We start from the raw sequence: 16960 nt of genomic DNA, 5'->3' as shown, positions 1-16960 counted from the left end.
TCAGAGCAGTATCATCATACATGAGAAAAGTTTAACACTTTCCAACTTTATGTCACAGGTTCAGGATTTCTTCTGGCCAGACTGCCATGCACCTCCACTAGACATCATCTGTTCTATCTGTAAAGCAATAGAGGCCTGGCTGAACTCACATCCTCAACATGTTGTGGTCCTTCACTGCAAGGTATGGACTGAGCTAATTACACATGAGGATTAGGTCACTAATGATTGTACTGAAATGTGTAGACATGAACGGGTGCTTGATTCTTCAGATGTATAACTCTTATTCTCTTACTCTCTATCTGTGTGTCAGGGAAATCAGGGGAAGACAGGAGTAGTCATAGCATCCTACATGCACTACAGCAAGATCTCTGCGAGGTATGTTTCAACTTTATGTTTTTTCTGTGGTTACATATCAGGGTACAGCTAATCATATTCAGAACTATATACATGACCTGTTCACACAATCATTTTAGATGGGACTCATTACACAGTTTCTTATGATGTGTCCTGTGGTTTGGAAGTTTACCCTTTTACAATACGATGGCGCAGAGGAAAGGCTCAAAGTACCATTAGTGGGTACCAGCACTGGGACCCCAGGTTCAGAGAAAGCAAATATCTTCCCTGTTACTTTTGGGGAAATATCTGCCAGTCTGTGGCCATCATATGAGAACAATAAACCAAACAGGCAGTACAGTGGGTAAGTATCTAGCAATTCTGCCTAGCAGTCCTAGGACTTGGTTTGAATCCTAACCACTGCATTACCTGCCTGGAGTAAGCATGTTCTCCCTGAGCTTGCATTGGTTTGCTCCCTCACTCCAAAGACATGCTTGTAGGTGAATTTACCCTAGTATGTGTATGTATGACTCTGACTGGTTGCAGATTATTAAAAGAGATTTGCCTCCTGTGCAGGACTCTTACTAGAAAAGCAGAAAGGACATTTGTCCTGGGTCCTTCAAGATACAGTACCCACAGGTTTGAGATGTCATATCTGTAGGAGAACTCTGATCCCTTCTATCCACTTTATAAACTAATGCCAACCTTTTGCTCCCAGATCCCCTTCCATTTAAACAAAGGGGCAGCACAGTGGCTAAATGGTTAGCACTTCCACCTGGTAGTACTAGGGTCGTTGGTTCAAATCCCAACCACAGCACCACCTGCCTGGAGTTTGCATGTTCTCCCTGTGCCTGCATGGGTTTCCTCCAGGTACCACAGCTTCCTCCCACACTCTAAAGACATGCTGGTAAGTTAATTGGTTCCTGTCTAAATTGTCCCTAGTATGTATGAATGTGAGTTAGGGACCTTAGATTGTACACTCCTTGAGGGTTATGGACTGATGTGAATGTACAATATACATATATATGTAAAGCACTGCATAAATTGACAGCACTATATAAGTACCTGAATACATAAATAAATAACATCTCTCCTCCACTGTACATTGATATAAAATTATAAGGTCAGCAGATAAAAATGTATGGAGCACACCGTAGGTGGTTATCCTTAAGGTACTTATATCATGCATGCATCCTAAACCCTTTGGACAGCTTTGGAACAGCCAAACACATTCCCGTATTTGCAAAATATGTTTATGTTGTTGGGGCTGTTTGTGGTTTATATCCAGAGCAGTAACTGGCAAGTATCAAATATGCTCATTACTCCTCTATCCAGCATGAAAACATAATATTGAGTGTAATTTAGTGGGAGGAATGGCATCCCATAAGTGGATGTGATTGTACAGTTTAATGAGATGATTCTGTATAAAAGATTACACATGTCAGAGCTAATTCTGTTAAAAGCATCACTGAAGTTATACAGTATTCTTGCCTGCTCCTCTATTTGATCTCTGTATAAAATAAATTAGGCAAAGTGAAACTTTACCCATAACAACTTGATAAAAAATAATGTCCTTTAGCAAGGAAGATACATTCCACATTAATAGTTATGCTACCAAACTTTGTGTGCTGTAAATTGCCTCCAGCATTGTGCCTGTTTCTTCTTGCCGAAGGCTGCCATTTTGCTGAAACCCAGAGTCCTGAGCAGAAGTAAATCTTTAGGCTGTCAGCAGATCAGCCTGTACATTTTTGGCACAGTGCTGAAAAATAGAGCATGTGCAGAACAGGGTGAGACCGTGTATTACTGTATTTTAAATACTATAGGCACTTATAAAAAATATCCGCAAAAGGGGCCAGCCTAAAGTGATCTAGCAGGACTTAATTTCTGACTAAAGTTCCACTTTAATAATGTTCTATAAAAGCAATGGATGTTCCTGACTTTTAGCCTTCATGCACACTTGACGTTTTTACACCTGCTGTTTTTGGCGTTTGACGTTTTTTTCTACAGTCAATAAACTCCCCAGCATGTTATCCTATGTGTCCATGCACACACTGTAATCAACGTTTTTTTGGCAGGAAAAAAAACCCCAAACTAGTGGGTTTCTAGAGGAGCTTTTTAGCTGTAAAAACGCTCTAACGCTGAAAAACACGGTAAAACGCTGCAAACCAGTGTTTTTGGACATTTCTTTTAACAAAATAAAAATTTTTTTGGTAAACAAAATCATTATAAACTGCAAACGCTGGAAAACGCTGCTAATCGCGGCAAAATGCAGCTAAATGCTAATGCAAAAAACCTGAAAAACTCACATTTGTAACGTGACTTTACACAGCTAACGTTACCAGCGTTATCAAAACGTCCAGTGTGCATGAGGGCATAGCATTTGCTTATGATTATGTGTTCATAATGTTTCTGAAATTTCCGTTTCTGAAATCTGAAAGTGGTAACAACACCCAGCGTGTGGACCTCATCCTTTTACAATGCAATAGATCAGAGGAAAGACTCAAAGTGTTACTTTTGGGGAAATATCTGCTAGTCTATGGCTATCATATAAGAACAACAAACCAAACGGGCAGCACAGTGGCTAAATGGTTAGCGCTTCTGCCTAGCGACACTTGGGTTTTCTGTCTGATTCCCAACCACGGCACTACCTGTCTGGAGTTTGCATGTTCTCCTTGTGCTTGTGTGGGTTTCCTCCGGGTCAATCTGTTTCCTGCCACTCCAAAGACATGCTGGTCGGTTAATTGGATCCTGTCTAAATTGGCCCTAGTATGTGTATGTAAGAATGTAAGTTAGGGACCTTAGATTGTAAACTTCTTGAGGGTTAGGGACAGGGGCGGACTGACAACTCATGGGGCCCCCGGGCAATAGGGGATCATGGGACCCCTGTGTCCTTGCCCAAACTCAAAAAAGCCTATGAAAAAGGTACCAGGGGTATCTCATGGGGCCCCCTACTGACCCTGGGCCCTCGGGCAGTGCCCGAGTTTCCAAATGGTCAGTCTGCCCCTGGTTAGGGACTGATGTGAACAGGGGCGGACTGACCATTTGGAAACTGGGGCACTGTCCGAGGGCCCGGGGTCAGTAGGGGGCCCCATGAGATGCCCCTGGTACCTTTTTCATAGGCTTTTTTGAGTTTGGGCAAGGACACGGGCCCCATGATCCCCTATTGCCCGAGGGCCCCATGAGTTGTCAGTCCACCCCTGGATGTGAATGTACAATATATATGTAAAGTCCTGCGTAAATTGACAGTGCTATAAAAGTACCTGTAATGAAAAAAATGAATCAATACTATAGAGCCATTATATTATTTTTATTCTACTGTATTGCAGTATTTTCTGTCTGTAGTCTGTATTTTCTGTATTTTTTGTCTACAGGCACATTTTCATCTCTTAGCTTTAGTTTGTGAATAATTTTCACCTGCCATGCTGTGTTTCATGATCGTACCTCTCCCTTTTTCCCCTGATTGTTAATCACATGCCTGGTTTCCGTTCCTTTTCTGTAGTGTGGATCAGGCTCTTAGCACTCTGGCCATGAGAAAGTTTTGTGAAGATAAGGTCTCTTCATCACTTCATCCATCCCAGCGCAGGTCAGTGAAGGGAAGCTGGTAACCGTACTGAACCCATAACTCCTGTCATTATTCCTAGCTCGCAGGCAGTGCCTTAGTCTTGCATTGATGTTTTTTTAGCATAGAGCTGGGAAATCAGGAGCTTATCCTGCTACAGCAGAGAAATACTCCATTGCCCTGTATCCTGTTATCATGAACTGCAGAAAGCTTTTTACTGATCTTATTTCCTGTGAAAGGATTTGGCAGAAATACAGTTTCACTTGTTTCCCAGCAGGCTCGACAGGGAAAATTCTTGTTAAACCAGTATGTGGGATGGCGCTGAGCACCTTGCTGCTGAGGGACTACGAGACCAAGACACCCAGCCATCCTAGGCGCTTTAGACCTGTTCACATTTAGCGTTTTTCAGCTCCAAGCTCAACGCTCAAAAATGCACAAGTAAAATCCAATTATTTCTAATGGCCCCTGTTCACAATTGAGCATTTTGTCGCCTGTAGCAAAATGCCTGTTGCGCAAAAAAGTACTTGCGCTACTTTTCAGGCAGATCTGAGAGTTTTGTCCCCATAGATTTGAATAGAAAATGCTTGAACAGTGGGAATGAGCGTTTTTTTCAAGTGTTTTTTCAGGCTTTGTCATCTCATTATGTTTTTATTGGCCACAGCAAAAATACCTAAATGAAAGACGCCTGAAAAAACACCTAGAATATTTGCAAATCTGCTAAAAGAAACCCCTCAAAAACGCCTGGAATAAAAAGCTTAAAAAAACACCTGAAAAACACTCAGCTAAGTGTGAATGGAGCCTAAAGGTGGGAATACACGGTTAGAAAATCGACTGACCCGTCATCCTGCATCCGAGAGGTGTTCTTTCATTGGCCCACATTAACCAATCTAATCGTTCATCGGGCAATACGTAGTGTTGACGTTTTCCGTACAAATGGAAGCGATGCAGTGTGCGTGTGACCTTGTAGCCTCGCCCTTCCGGCCAGAACAAGCGATCTCCACAACAATTATCAGCAATGAGTATAATCTAGTTTATTACATTACCTATATACATAAATAATGATACATAAAATATAATATACATGATTCTGGTTTTATTATCTCATTAGGCCAATTTACTTTTAACATTTGGATTTTTCGTTCGTGTTTACGAAGACTCCTTGGACATAAACATCCGGGTCATCTTCTGTTTCCGCTCTTGCGTGATAACGCTTGACAGATTTTTTTCGTACGTCATACCACCGCATAGAAAAACGGTCGTTCGTATGCAAAACGACAACATTTTTCACTGTTGTTCAACCAGATTTTTTTGTTCACAATATCGTTATCAGTTAAAACATCCTGCTCATCAATGAAGAAAAAATTGTTCGATCAGTGGTTCCACGAAATTTTTTGGATGATTTTCTTATCGTGTGTACGGGGCATTAGTCCCTCAGCAGCTGTGGGAACACATGTTTCATATAGCTGATTAATAGATCAAACACCCACGTAACTTTCATAGCACACAAACACACTCTGCCTATGTTTAATAAGGCTAAGGGCAATGTACAAATACATGTAACTCACAGTAAATATGCAGCAACTATTATTCTGATGAAAGCTGACATCTGACTACTATCAGCTTATGCATTTTGCAGATCATTTCTTTATTTCCTTGGCTTTTTCTGTGCAAAGTCTTAAAGATTTTAGTAGCAAGATTGTGAATTACCATCGTATAAGAAATATTGCTTCTATACTGGATATGTTGTATAATCTACAAGTGCAAACAGAATACATACTTCAGCCTGGAAGACGTTCATTGGCTTGGCTGTAAATTTTGGGTTTGAGAGAAAGATAGGTCAGCTTGGTGGTTAACCATGGGGAAGTCACTCTACATACACTGATATTCAACCTATTGTAAATTGAATGATTATTCTTAACACATGCTATCCATAGAGCTTAGGTGATTTTTATGTAATTTCTGCAGGATTAGATAAATTTCCCTGTTTCTATAAGACTATATAGGGGCAAGGGCTAATAACCAGATTGGAAACCTCATCCAGTGTTCTACATTTTTCCCCATTAGCAGTGCCGGGACAAGATCATCTAGCACCCAGGGCAAAGATGCTAAACGACGCCCCCCCCCCCCCCCCAAATGTATGAGCATTGTGGGTCAAAAAAATTCTCCTCCCTTCCCACCCAAAAAAAATTTAAGCACTATAGGGGGACTCCCCATGTGAAGGAGGCCTTAGGTATGTTTTTTGATACGTGATAAACGTGATCACAATGTGTGATTTAGAAACATCACATGTATATCTGTCAGTCAGACAGTTCTTGTCTTGTTTGCCAATTTCACCAGCAAGTGTGCATGTTCAGTAATGATTCCAAACATAAATATAAAATGATCTTGTTATGAATATATACTTACATAGTTAGTCTGGCTGGAAAAAGACAAAAGTCCATCCAGGTCAACCATAAAAAAAAAAGTTCTACTCCTATACCCACAGTTGATCTAGAGGAAGGAAAAAAAACAGCAAAGCATGATTCAATTTGCTCCTGCAGGGAAAAAAATTCCTTCCTGATCCCCGAGAGGCAATCAAATATTCCCTGGATCAACGTTACCTATAAATGTTCTGTGTATATATGTCTATAAATATGTCTCTAAACAGTCAACTGTGCGTGATAATGGAAATGTCGTGTTGCCTATTTGCAGTAGTTTAGATTGGTGTTTCCTTGTCAGCGAATTTATGATTTACTAACTGTTTTCTTTGTACACAGATATATCAATTACTTTGGAGGTTTGCTGTCTAGCACCATAAAGATCAGCAGTGATATGTTGTCCCTGCAGTGTGTTTTACTGCCAATCATTCCTACACTGCAAACAGATGGGGGTAAGCATTCACTTCCACATCTGCCCTCAAACTGGACTCATACATGCCCATACAGACAAGTAGTGTAAAAGGGCTGAACAACCTATAGCACATTAACTAAATTAATAATTTTCTGATCGTTTATTTTAAGTAGAGATGCAGAACACTTAGCATGTGGCTAATAAGGATGAGCTCCAGTTTGGTCCAAACTTTGGTTTGGACTGAACCTATCAGGAAGCTGTCACTCCCTCCCACTGCCATCCAATCAACTATAGCCAGGGCATTCCATTCTCTACAGCTTCAGGTACATAAAGAGATGAGGATCCCCATGACATCATTGGCTTAATGTGGCCACATGGATTAAAAATGCATTGCAGAAAGCAGTGGAGCATGGGGGCAAAATAACCAACAATCCACCTTGTTGTCATACCTTAATGTTCAAGGGTTTGTTCAAGCTTTTAGACCTCAATAAAGAGACAGGACTTGACACAAGCATACATAGTCTGTCCTCTACAGCAGAGGTCCCCAACACACACAATACTGGTCTGTGGCCTATTAGGAACCACGCCACACAGCATGGGAATGGAGAGCTGCTGGAGGTAGGGGGCAGCTGTGTTTTTTTTGTACAAATTTTATATGAAGTTTGCAAAATGTATACTTCATTCATGGTAATGTATAGCAGGCAATGCCCTGCTGTACATTGCCATGAGGATTGGCACGGTACGCCATGATAAAATGCAGCATGTCTGCATTTTATCGCAGTAGGCAGTGTAAATGGGACAACTGTTTCCCATGTGTCCTTACGGTGATAGTCATTTTACAATGCATTAAAACACCTGTCACTGCATACCATGTGAATTAGCCATCTGGTGACACCCCCATCCATGGAAAAATTGTCTTCTACAAAACCAGTCCCTGGTGCCAAAAAGATTGGGGACTGCTGCTCTACACTCAGTTTTATGTAGATTCTGGTTGGACTAAAGATGTTTTAATAGGAATATTTCACTAGACAAAGAAAAATTAAAATTGTGGCAGTTCATAATTAAAATAACACAAACCTCCATATCACTCACTGGCTTGATGGTAAAAATTAGACTCTGGATTGATGCTGTTGTATAATATTAAACTGTTGCTTGTCATGGACATTTTGAACCATACAGATCAGGGGCGGACTGACAACTCATGGGGCCCCCGGGCAATAGGGGATCATGGGGCCCCTGTGTCCTTGCCCAAACTAAACAAATCCTATGAAAAAGGTACCAGGGGCATCTCATGGGGCCCCCTACTGACCCCGGGCCCTCGGGCAGTGCCCAAGTTTCCAAATGGTCAAACCGCCCCTGATACAGATACTGTAGAGAGTTTCTGGTTCTTGAGAGAGTTGGAGACATGAAAAGAAAGGGAAATCAATTATTTTCCAAAGCTAGTCACTCAGCAGTAGCAGCATGAATTCAATAAGTAAAAGTGATTTCAATATTGTCTCATTTTGCTGTATAACACTGGTCATGCTGCATGGGGGGCAGTTTAAAGTATATTTAAAGGCAGAACTTTATTTTTTCATTTTGGATATAGTAGGGAAGGGTTAAACCATTATCATTTTTTGCCATCTGTGTCTCATTAGAAAGATTTTTCTTCACTTCCTGTCCTGTAAACAGGTAGTGAGGGGATATCTTTGCAGTGTAAGGGAAATCTCCTCTTAAAAGGCAGTCACATGAATAAGTGTCCCCATTGGAAGATTTCCCCTCTTGTTCTGGAGGCAACCCAGAATTTTGCATTTAACATCACTTTCATTCTTGGTGGACATTGGTGATCATTGGTCATCACATTTAGACAATTAATTGCTCACCGTTTTTTTCAAATGTGTAGATTTCATAACGCAGATGTGTAACATGTAACTATTTCTGTACCAGACAATCACTTTCTGAGCAACAATATTTCTACGTTTTCATGCAATGTGAAAAAAAAAAACCAGGCTTAACAATAGAATAATAATACAGATCTGTAAGACCAGGGACTTACTGAGTGACAAATCTCTAGAGATGCCTATTCTACATATCTATTACTGTAAATATTTGAGCCATGACGTTCCATCATCCTGCGGTCCTGACTTTCTGTGTCATTGTTCTACAATTCATTTCTTCTATATGGTGCTCATTATACAGTTGTCTCAAGCACATGTGCTTCTTATAACTCCCGTCTCCCTCTGACATCTGTTTCTCAGACATAGTCATAGAGTGTGTGTGCTAATCCCACTGATGTTTCTGAAAAACTGCATTGACTTCTATTGCTCACTGTTATTTGGAAACTCAATAGCATCCAACTTTCAATAGGGAACCATAATCTATAGGTTTTGGCATACTACATGTAATCAGAGCATGCTTAAAAAGAAGTACTCTGCTAACCCCATAATGTACTCCAAATGCAGATTTGTAAAAACATGGTTTATGTGTATTATGGTTTATTCAAAAAGCCACGATACAAGAAAATGTAAAACGCAGGTAGAACGGGTACATAGAACTCGCATATCTAATAGACAAATAAGGCCATGCAATGCTTGCAGCCCTGGAAGTGGTTTGACATATCCAAATTGAACACTAAATGGCTTCATAACCACAAAAGGTGGAACAAAAAGGTGCAAAAAGAAACTGATAGTCATCTACAGGGCAGAAAAGACACCCTTGTACACTTGTTTCCCGTATATAAAGTAACTACATAGAGTAGGGTGTTTCATAGTAGGGCCTACAAGCGAGACCAAATTAGAGAAAAATATTAGGTAAACAACTGAACAGAAGGGTGGGCACAAGGATGGGGAGACGGGTGGGGAGTTGGGAGCAGGAAGGGGACATGGCAGAGGGAAAGGGATTTTCCCATAGAGGGGGTCGAAGGGTTAAAAAAGGTAACTCAGATTGCGAGAGAGCGCATTGAGATAAACGTCAGTAAAAACAAAGTATTGCCAGGTTGACTAAAGGGTCTCTTTCATACTACGCAGGGTAGTTGTAAGATCTTCAATGTTCCTAATCTAGTTCACTTTGGTGAATCAGAGAGAGTTGATTGACGGGTGTGTGTCCTTCCACCAAAGCAGAATAAAAGCCTTCATCACATTCAATAATTGAATGGTCAAAGCGGACTTATATTTCCTGGTGTGTCTTTCGGTCAAATGCAACAGGCAGGGCACCAGGTTGTTGTGTAAATCTACAGACATAAGTTATTTTATAATACTTGTCGCCTCCTGCCAAAAGGTTTGTATTTTCAAACATTGTCAGAATATATGGAGCATAGTGCTACTGTCCTTACCATATCTCCAGTAAGTGCTTGAAATTTGAGGAAAGGCTTTGCGGAAAACAGTAGGGACCCTGTATCACCTTGTGAGGATCTTGCAGCTCATCTTCTACAGCCTAGTAGCAATGGAGGACTTTTGGGGAAAGTGAAGGATCTTCTCCGTTTGTTGAGCTGAGAATTAGGTGTCTAGGTTCGATGCCCATTTCAACAGAAAAGGAGGAGTATAGTCGGGTTCTGGACCTCTAAACCTAAACCTATTATCTAAACCTCCAGACTAAGGAGGTTTAGATAATGGATAGGCAATAACTGATTAAATCACCCCTTTGACATATTTTCTCAAACTCTGTGAGGGGACATGTGATATCTTTCTGCTTAGAGAGCTTGTGAAGAAAATGATGCTGCTGGAAGCCATTCCAAAAAGGTCCACGGGGGGTGGATCCACCAATTGGGTTAGATCAGTTGAGAGAAGGCATGTCATTGCATGTCAGAGAGTCCATCAGAGAGGAATAGCCACAGGACAGAAGGTGGTAAAAATGTATGTTATGTAGACCTTGGGTGAACTCAGGGTTGCCGAAATGGGCACGAAGGTGAAGGTAGCAGTGAGACAAGTGTGCAGTAGCAGATTTTTCTGGAGACTGTCACTGTGTTACCTAGAGTAGGATGGTTACTGAGCTCAGCGGGCAGGGGAGAAGTAATCTAGGAATGGTACAGTCAGGCAGACTGAATCCATTGATAGCCTCTTTCCATTCTGAGACTTTTTACGTTGGCCGTAGAAGTTTAGGAAGCAATATTTTCTGGATGTCTGAACTTGGAACCTTCTGGGCTTTTGGGAGGTCAGAGCTCAAAACATTTTAGCTACTTGTTCCAAAGACTTAGCCTTATGTGAACCTCACTCATCCCTAGTGGAATTCTGATGCAAATTTATGTAGCATTATGTGCACAATGCCCATATGTTTGCCATCTGCAGCAATAAAACAGTTCTGTTTTACGTGTGTCATCATAATTCCTTTCTTCTGTTATATCTTTCACATTCCAGTCCATGCCACATAAAATACCAGGAATGCCTGGCTGTGATTTTTTCCACCTGCATACCTCAGTCTTAGTCCTCTGTTACTTTAGCATTATTTAATTCATTGACTTTCTTACACAGGATTCTGCCCTTTTCTGAAGATCTACCAATCCATGCAGCTGGTCTACACCTCTGGGATCTAGTAGGTTCAGCCCATCAGTTTCAGTGTATTTCCCCACTGTTTTTTAACTCTAGCTTGATCGCATATTAATTATACAATAATTGTATTGTATATCAATTATACAAAATTATACGTCAATGATAAAGTAGTCACATGGAATGAGCAGTATTTTCCTACTTTATTGTTATTGCTGGGGTTCATCTTCTTTTCTTTTTTTAAGCCTAGCAGATGGCAAAAGTCAGAGGCGACAACTGTGCATAAGTCTGGAGCCAGCCTTGTTGCTTAAAGGTGATATCATGGTATGTACCATAGAAGAACAGTAATCTGCTACACAAGGGAAGTGTAGGGCCACTGCTCATAATAACCAATCAGGTTTTGACTTTTATTACCAGTCCTGCTTTCAGAATCTGTAACATGTGATTTGGTTACCACTTTAATTTCCTCCTGTATTTAGAATTCTGTACATCTGTGTTTGTCTGGGTTGCAAGCCAAGTGCACCTGTAATTGTAGTTATTTTTCCAGCCCACTGGGACAGAGAATTATTAAAGTTGCGGCAACTGCAAACCTGGTTCTGATGTTTCTGGGAAAATCACATGATCTATGGTTTTCAATTTAATATTTGCACACTGTGAAGTAACAGCTGTAACATCTGCTGGTAAAACTGAAACAAGCACACGTTTCTCAAGCTGAGATATAATATCCTGTCCGCTATTCTAAAATATGATGTTAATGTCTGCTGGAGTTTAGAGAAAGGTATGGGGCACCAAGGACTTAATAATGATGTTTATCAAGCCAAACCAGACAAATATTAACCTCACTAGACTAGACTGTTGTATGTGTGGTTCAATGAGGATTTAGCAATTCCCAACACTCTCTTCATCATGTTATATAAACCTTGACATGCATAGATGGTGCTGGAAAAGTAGCCTTCTTCTTTTTGGTTCTTGGATAAAAATAATTTGACCCAAAGTGATATTTCTTCATAGCAAATCAGTTGAAGTGTATGTATAGCCACAACCTTTTCATATAGTTTTGGATAGTGTAGAGCAGCCTTTTTCAATCAGGGTGCTTTGAAGTTTCTTCAGGGGTGCTTGTTAAAATGCCTAAAAATTGCCCCAAAAATTGTATACAAGCCAGCAAGTGGATCAAGCCTGCCTTTTAGTTACACAAAGCTACAGGTTTTCATTGTGCACCATTACAACCTTCTAGCCGCCGGCATCCTAACAACCAATGATGCCATCAGTTGACATGGAGGATGTCGGTCGCCTGCACGGCATCCTTGTTTGACCCTCTCCTTCCCATTTTTTGTCAGTAATGAGGTCAAATTAGCTGAGTGATAGAGAAAATCTGAGAGAGAAGAGAAATATTGGAATACTATTCAGTATCAATGTCCTTGTGCAAAAGTGTGTTTGCTTTGGACAAATATATCCCCTCTAACACTGGGTGTCCTACATGTGTGGGTGTTGTTGCATTATGTAACACTATTAGAATAGTTTTTTTTTCATTTTAGAATGGGGTGCCTTGAGACTGTCCATAATTTTAAAGGGTGCCTCAAGATTGTTCAAAACGTTAAAGGGTACCATGATTCTAAAAAGGTTGAGAAACACTGGTGTAGAGAAGGGTTAACACCCCTGTCTGTGTCCCATTGGGGAGCTCTTTCTATCTTGTAGACATGATTAACCTTTTGGAACAGGTGTCCCCTTTGGAAGATTTGCCCTAACCTTTTTTTTTGGTGAAAAATCTAAAAATTTGGATTTCAGATCACCTTGTTTTTGGCGATAATGTTCACAAGATAACATAACACAGGATAACAGAAAAGGAGGGGTATAGATCGGTTCACACCTTTGACATATTTTCTCGAACTCTGTGACTGGTTGTGTAAAGCCTTTCTGCTAAGAGAGTTTGTGAAGAAAATGGTGCTGCTGGAAGCTATTCTAAAAGTCTAAGCGGTGTGGCCGTCAAATGGGTTACGTCAGTACAGAGGCTGTCATCGTGGGTCAGAAAGTCCATCAGATGAAAATAGCCACAGGACAGAAGGTGGTGAAAAGGTGTGTTATGTAGACCTGGGGTGAACTCAGGGTTGCCGAGAATGGGCATGAAGGGTGAGGGGAGCAGTGAGACAAGTGTGCAGTGAAAGATTGACATGCATAGACGATGCTAGAAAAGTAGCCCTCTTCTTTTTGGTTCTTAGATAAAAATAAACTGACCCAAAGTGATATTTCTTCACAGCACATCAGTTGAAGTGTATGTATAGCCGAAACCTTTTCTTATAGTTTTGAGAAGGTAGAGAAGGGTTAACACCCCTGTCTATGTGCCATTGGGGAGCTTTCCCTTTCTCTTCCTATCTCGGAGACATGGTTAACCTTTTGGAACCAGTGTTCCTTTTAGAAGATTTCCCCTTACTTTTTGTTTTGGTGATAAATCTAAAAGTTTGGATTTTCGATCACCTTCTTTTTTGGTGATAATATTCACAAGACAGAAACTTTAACAACATTTTCCATTTGAGTCAAGAACAAAAGGTCCAGTCCTTAGATGTGGAATCTGTAAGTTTTTATATTTTCAAGCTTTTTATCCTTTATTTTCACCTGGGGATCCTGTCAGTAACACACTGGATAGGACTACAAACACCTCCTTCTCTTCTTTTCCTTATAACATAGAGGACAAGGGAGGTTATGTACCCCTCAGAGAGAGCTACAATTTAATCGATAAGAATGCATCACAGGCAGAGAGCACGGACAGTTATCAGCTGACAACATTTCTGGCAGGATTGACAGGTATTTTTTACACTTATCAAAAACATATAACAAAACACTTCCAATGGTTTATTTACCAGATCAAATAGGAGCACATAAGAGAAGCCAATTGTTAGTGTGTACATACACTTTAAGTAATTAGCTTGTTTTTGAAAAATAGAAGTTGTGGCTTGATTTACAATAGTAGAATCTGCAGCCTGGTTCTCCTACTCAATAATGGCTGATTTTGTAATAAATATAAGAAAATTTGACTTGCTGCACCTAACCTGTTTAAAACGCAAATGATTTCTTCACTTTTAGTTCAGTAGTGTGCAACCAGTTGTAGCTCATGGGTACCTGTAAGCAGGGGCGGACTGACCATTTGGAAACTCAGGCACTGCCCGAGGGTCTGGGGTCAGTAGGGGGCCCAATGTGATGCCCCTGGTACCTTTTTCATAGGCTTTTTTGAGTTTGGGCAAGGACACAGGGGCCCCATGATCCCCTATTGCCCGGGGGCCCCATGAGTTGTCAGTCCGCCCCTGCCTGTAAGCTATGTAGCAAGTCAAATTCACTGCTAGCTTTCATAAAACTGTCAGCCACAGAAGAGCAAGGAAGATTCCCGTGGTAATACAAATAAATTTTTGATTAAAGTAGATTGAAACTGAAGCTGGAAGACATTTGGTTTGTTTTAGCATACTGTTTAATAAACAACTGCTATACCTTCCCCTTATACCCATTCACCTTTTTTTTCGTCTTTTTTGTATTCAAGTGCTGTTGATCTCTTTAGTCACTTCCTGTCTACATGCACTCGCTCGCCAATGTTACTGGCATGTCACAAAACACCTAAGCATTTGGGTTTTTAAGGCACTGGATATCAAATAAATCACAACCATATATCAACATATTTAATTTTATGTTTACATAATATAAAAAATAAATTGTGTAAAGCACAATAAAGCAACACCTCCTACCACTAAAATTGTGATAAACATTGTGATTGGTGTACCCAAAGCAAATATGCCACCCTCTACAAATTTATTGCATTATAACTCAAGGTAACCAACATTTTTGTCCCAAAAATGGGCCATATTAAATGCTGTAGACAAAGAAGAGGTAGGAGAAAAGAAGGGTCACGGATGAGCTCTGCGTGTTTCGCAGCCAAAGCCACTTCATCAGGAGAAATACATATCAGAATTCCTAATTCAATATATGCAGTAAACAGTAAAACTATATCTTTATAATCTGTTACTGTATAGATTTACTGTTCTGTATTCTATAATTACAGCTTCTGATATGTATTGCTCTTGATGAAACGGCTTTGGCTGCAAAATGCGTGGAACTCATCAGTAACCCTTCTTTTCTTTCCCTTCTTCTTTGCAAAGTCTACTGTTTCACAGAATTATATATGGGCAATTTTTGGGACAGAACAGTTGGCTGCCTTAATTTATAATTCAATAAGTTTGTAGAGGGTTGGATATGTGCTTTGGGTACTCCAATATCACTGATTATAAGAAACATTTTTTAAAGGGCTGTAGGTGTTGTTTTACGTACAATTTCTTTTTTTATACTATTTATAATCATATGTTGATATATGGTTGTGATTTAATTGAATCCTGTGCCTTAGAAACCCAAGGGCTTAGGTTTAGTGATTGTAACTAATAATAGGATGTGTCACCTTTTATACCGCCTGCAGTTTGGGTTTATGTTAGCGGCACATTCTTGCTCTGGACGAGCTTCCAAGGCAGACCACTGTGTGCCAGCCCAGCCCCTTGTTGTGGGCCAGAGGCACATATGGCAGAGTGACAAAGCAGGAGCTGTACTGGGAGACACATAACTGGATATTTCTTTAGTAAAAGGTGATTGGGTTTAGTTTGACTAACAAAGCCCATAAAACTGCAATCATTTTGTAGTGTGACTGAATATGGCCAGTAGGGTGAGAATAATCTTATTTCTGTATTTCTTTACTCTTGATTGCTTCTGATGTCTATACAGCTTAGTCTGCAGGTGGGATTAATAAGCAGCATTAACCTTTGTGTGTTTCACAGGTGAAATGTTATCACAAGCGTTGCAAGCCTCATGAGAGAGAAGTGCTCTTCAGACTTCAGTTCCATACATGCACCATTCACAACACACATCTGTGCTTCAGCAAGGACCAGCTGGACTGTGCTTGCACAGGTAAGGAGGAGCATCGTATGCAGTGCAGTTACAAATTGTCTCCAGACCTCTGCAATAATGGCTGTACAAGGGCTGATCTTTGCAGTGAGCAGTGGATAGTGTGAGATATACTATTATGAATCATTGATATGATCTACTCTTCCTTCCTTGACTTAATTTCATGGCCAGCGTTGGCTGCATAGGGTGGAGGGCAGTTTCCTGTTCTGTGTAAAAAAAAAGGAACTATCACTAATCAATCATGAATATTCCACCGTTATGACAATAAACACTTATATGCTCATTAACTTGCAGAACCACCAAATTTATTCTCAAAACCATTGCATGTTGTGTGTATAGTCATCTCAGGTACTCTATCAAACAAGATATGTGAGAAAATGTAAATGTAGCCTAATTATTATTATACAGGATTTATATAGTGCCAACAGTTTGCGCAGCTCTTTACACAATGACGGTAGACATTACAGTTACAATACAATTTGGTACAAGAGGAAACAGAGGGCCCTGTTTGTTAGAGCTTACAATCTAGAAGGAAGGGTTGAATTAATTAATTAATGATGTTTTGATAGCTTTTAGAATAAATCCACCTGTTGCCTGAACATTTTGTTATTCAAGCACTGCCTGGAGCACCCAATCAACACTTACTAGTGGCAAGCACCCCCAATACATTGCTGCACCCTAACCCATCGGGATGATCTTTCAGGTGTACAATGACAAGTTAGCATCACTTAACCTTGGCCCATTCAGGAGCTAGGAGAACCGGTGACCTGGCTTCAGTGACTTCACACTTACAGTATGTGGCACCCAACATTCAGGAAAAGAATTAAGCTGGCAACTTGGTGTCATCCAA

The 16960-nt window shown here is 40.4% G+C and overlaps 1 protein-coding gene across 3 annotated transcripts in view; it reads left to right on the top strand.

Annotated features, from left to right (window-relative positions):
- TNS2 (tensin 2) overlaps positions 1-16960 on the top strand; it is a 257661-nt gene that overhangs the window by 189256 nt on the left and 51445 nt on the right. For all 3 annotated transcript variants that reach the window (XM_089691474.1, XM_089691476.1, XM_089691475.1), the window contains exons 9-15: positions 59-181; positions 311-375; positions 3833-3916; positions 6649-6761; positions 11167-11227; positions 11427-11505; positions 15984-16113. In XM_089691474.1, coding sequence (XP_089547600.1) covers positions 59-181; positions 311-375; positions 3833-3916; positions 6649-6761; positions 11167-11227; positions 11427-11505; positions 15984-16113 — 655 coding nt within the window. The remainder of the gene's footprint in view (positions 1-58; positions 182-310; positions 376-3832; positions 3917-6648; positions 6762-11166; positions 11228-11426; positions 11506-15983; positions 16114-16960) is intronic.

The sequence above is a fragment of the Staurois parvus genome, unplaced genomic scaffold, assembly GCF_062004578.1.
Source record: "Staurois parvus isolate SC_StPar_1 unplaced genomic scaffold, SC_StPar_1.0 ptg000562l, whole genome shotgun sequence".
In the NCBI taxonomy this organism is placed as follows: Eukaryota; Metazoa; Chordata; class Amphibia; order Anura; family Ranidae; genus Staurois; species Staurois parvus.
Note: the sequence above shows the minus strand (reverse complement) of the source record. Positions and strands in the feature narration are given on the sequence as shown.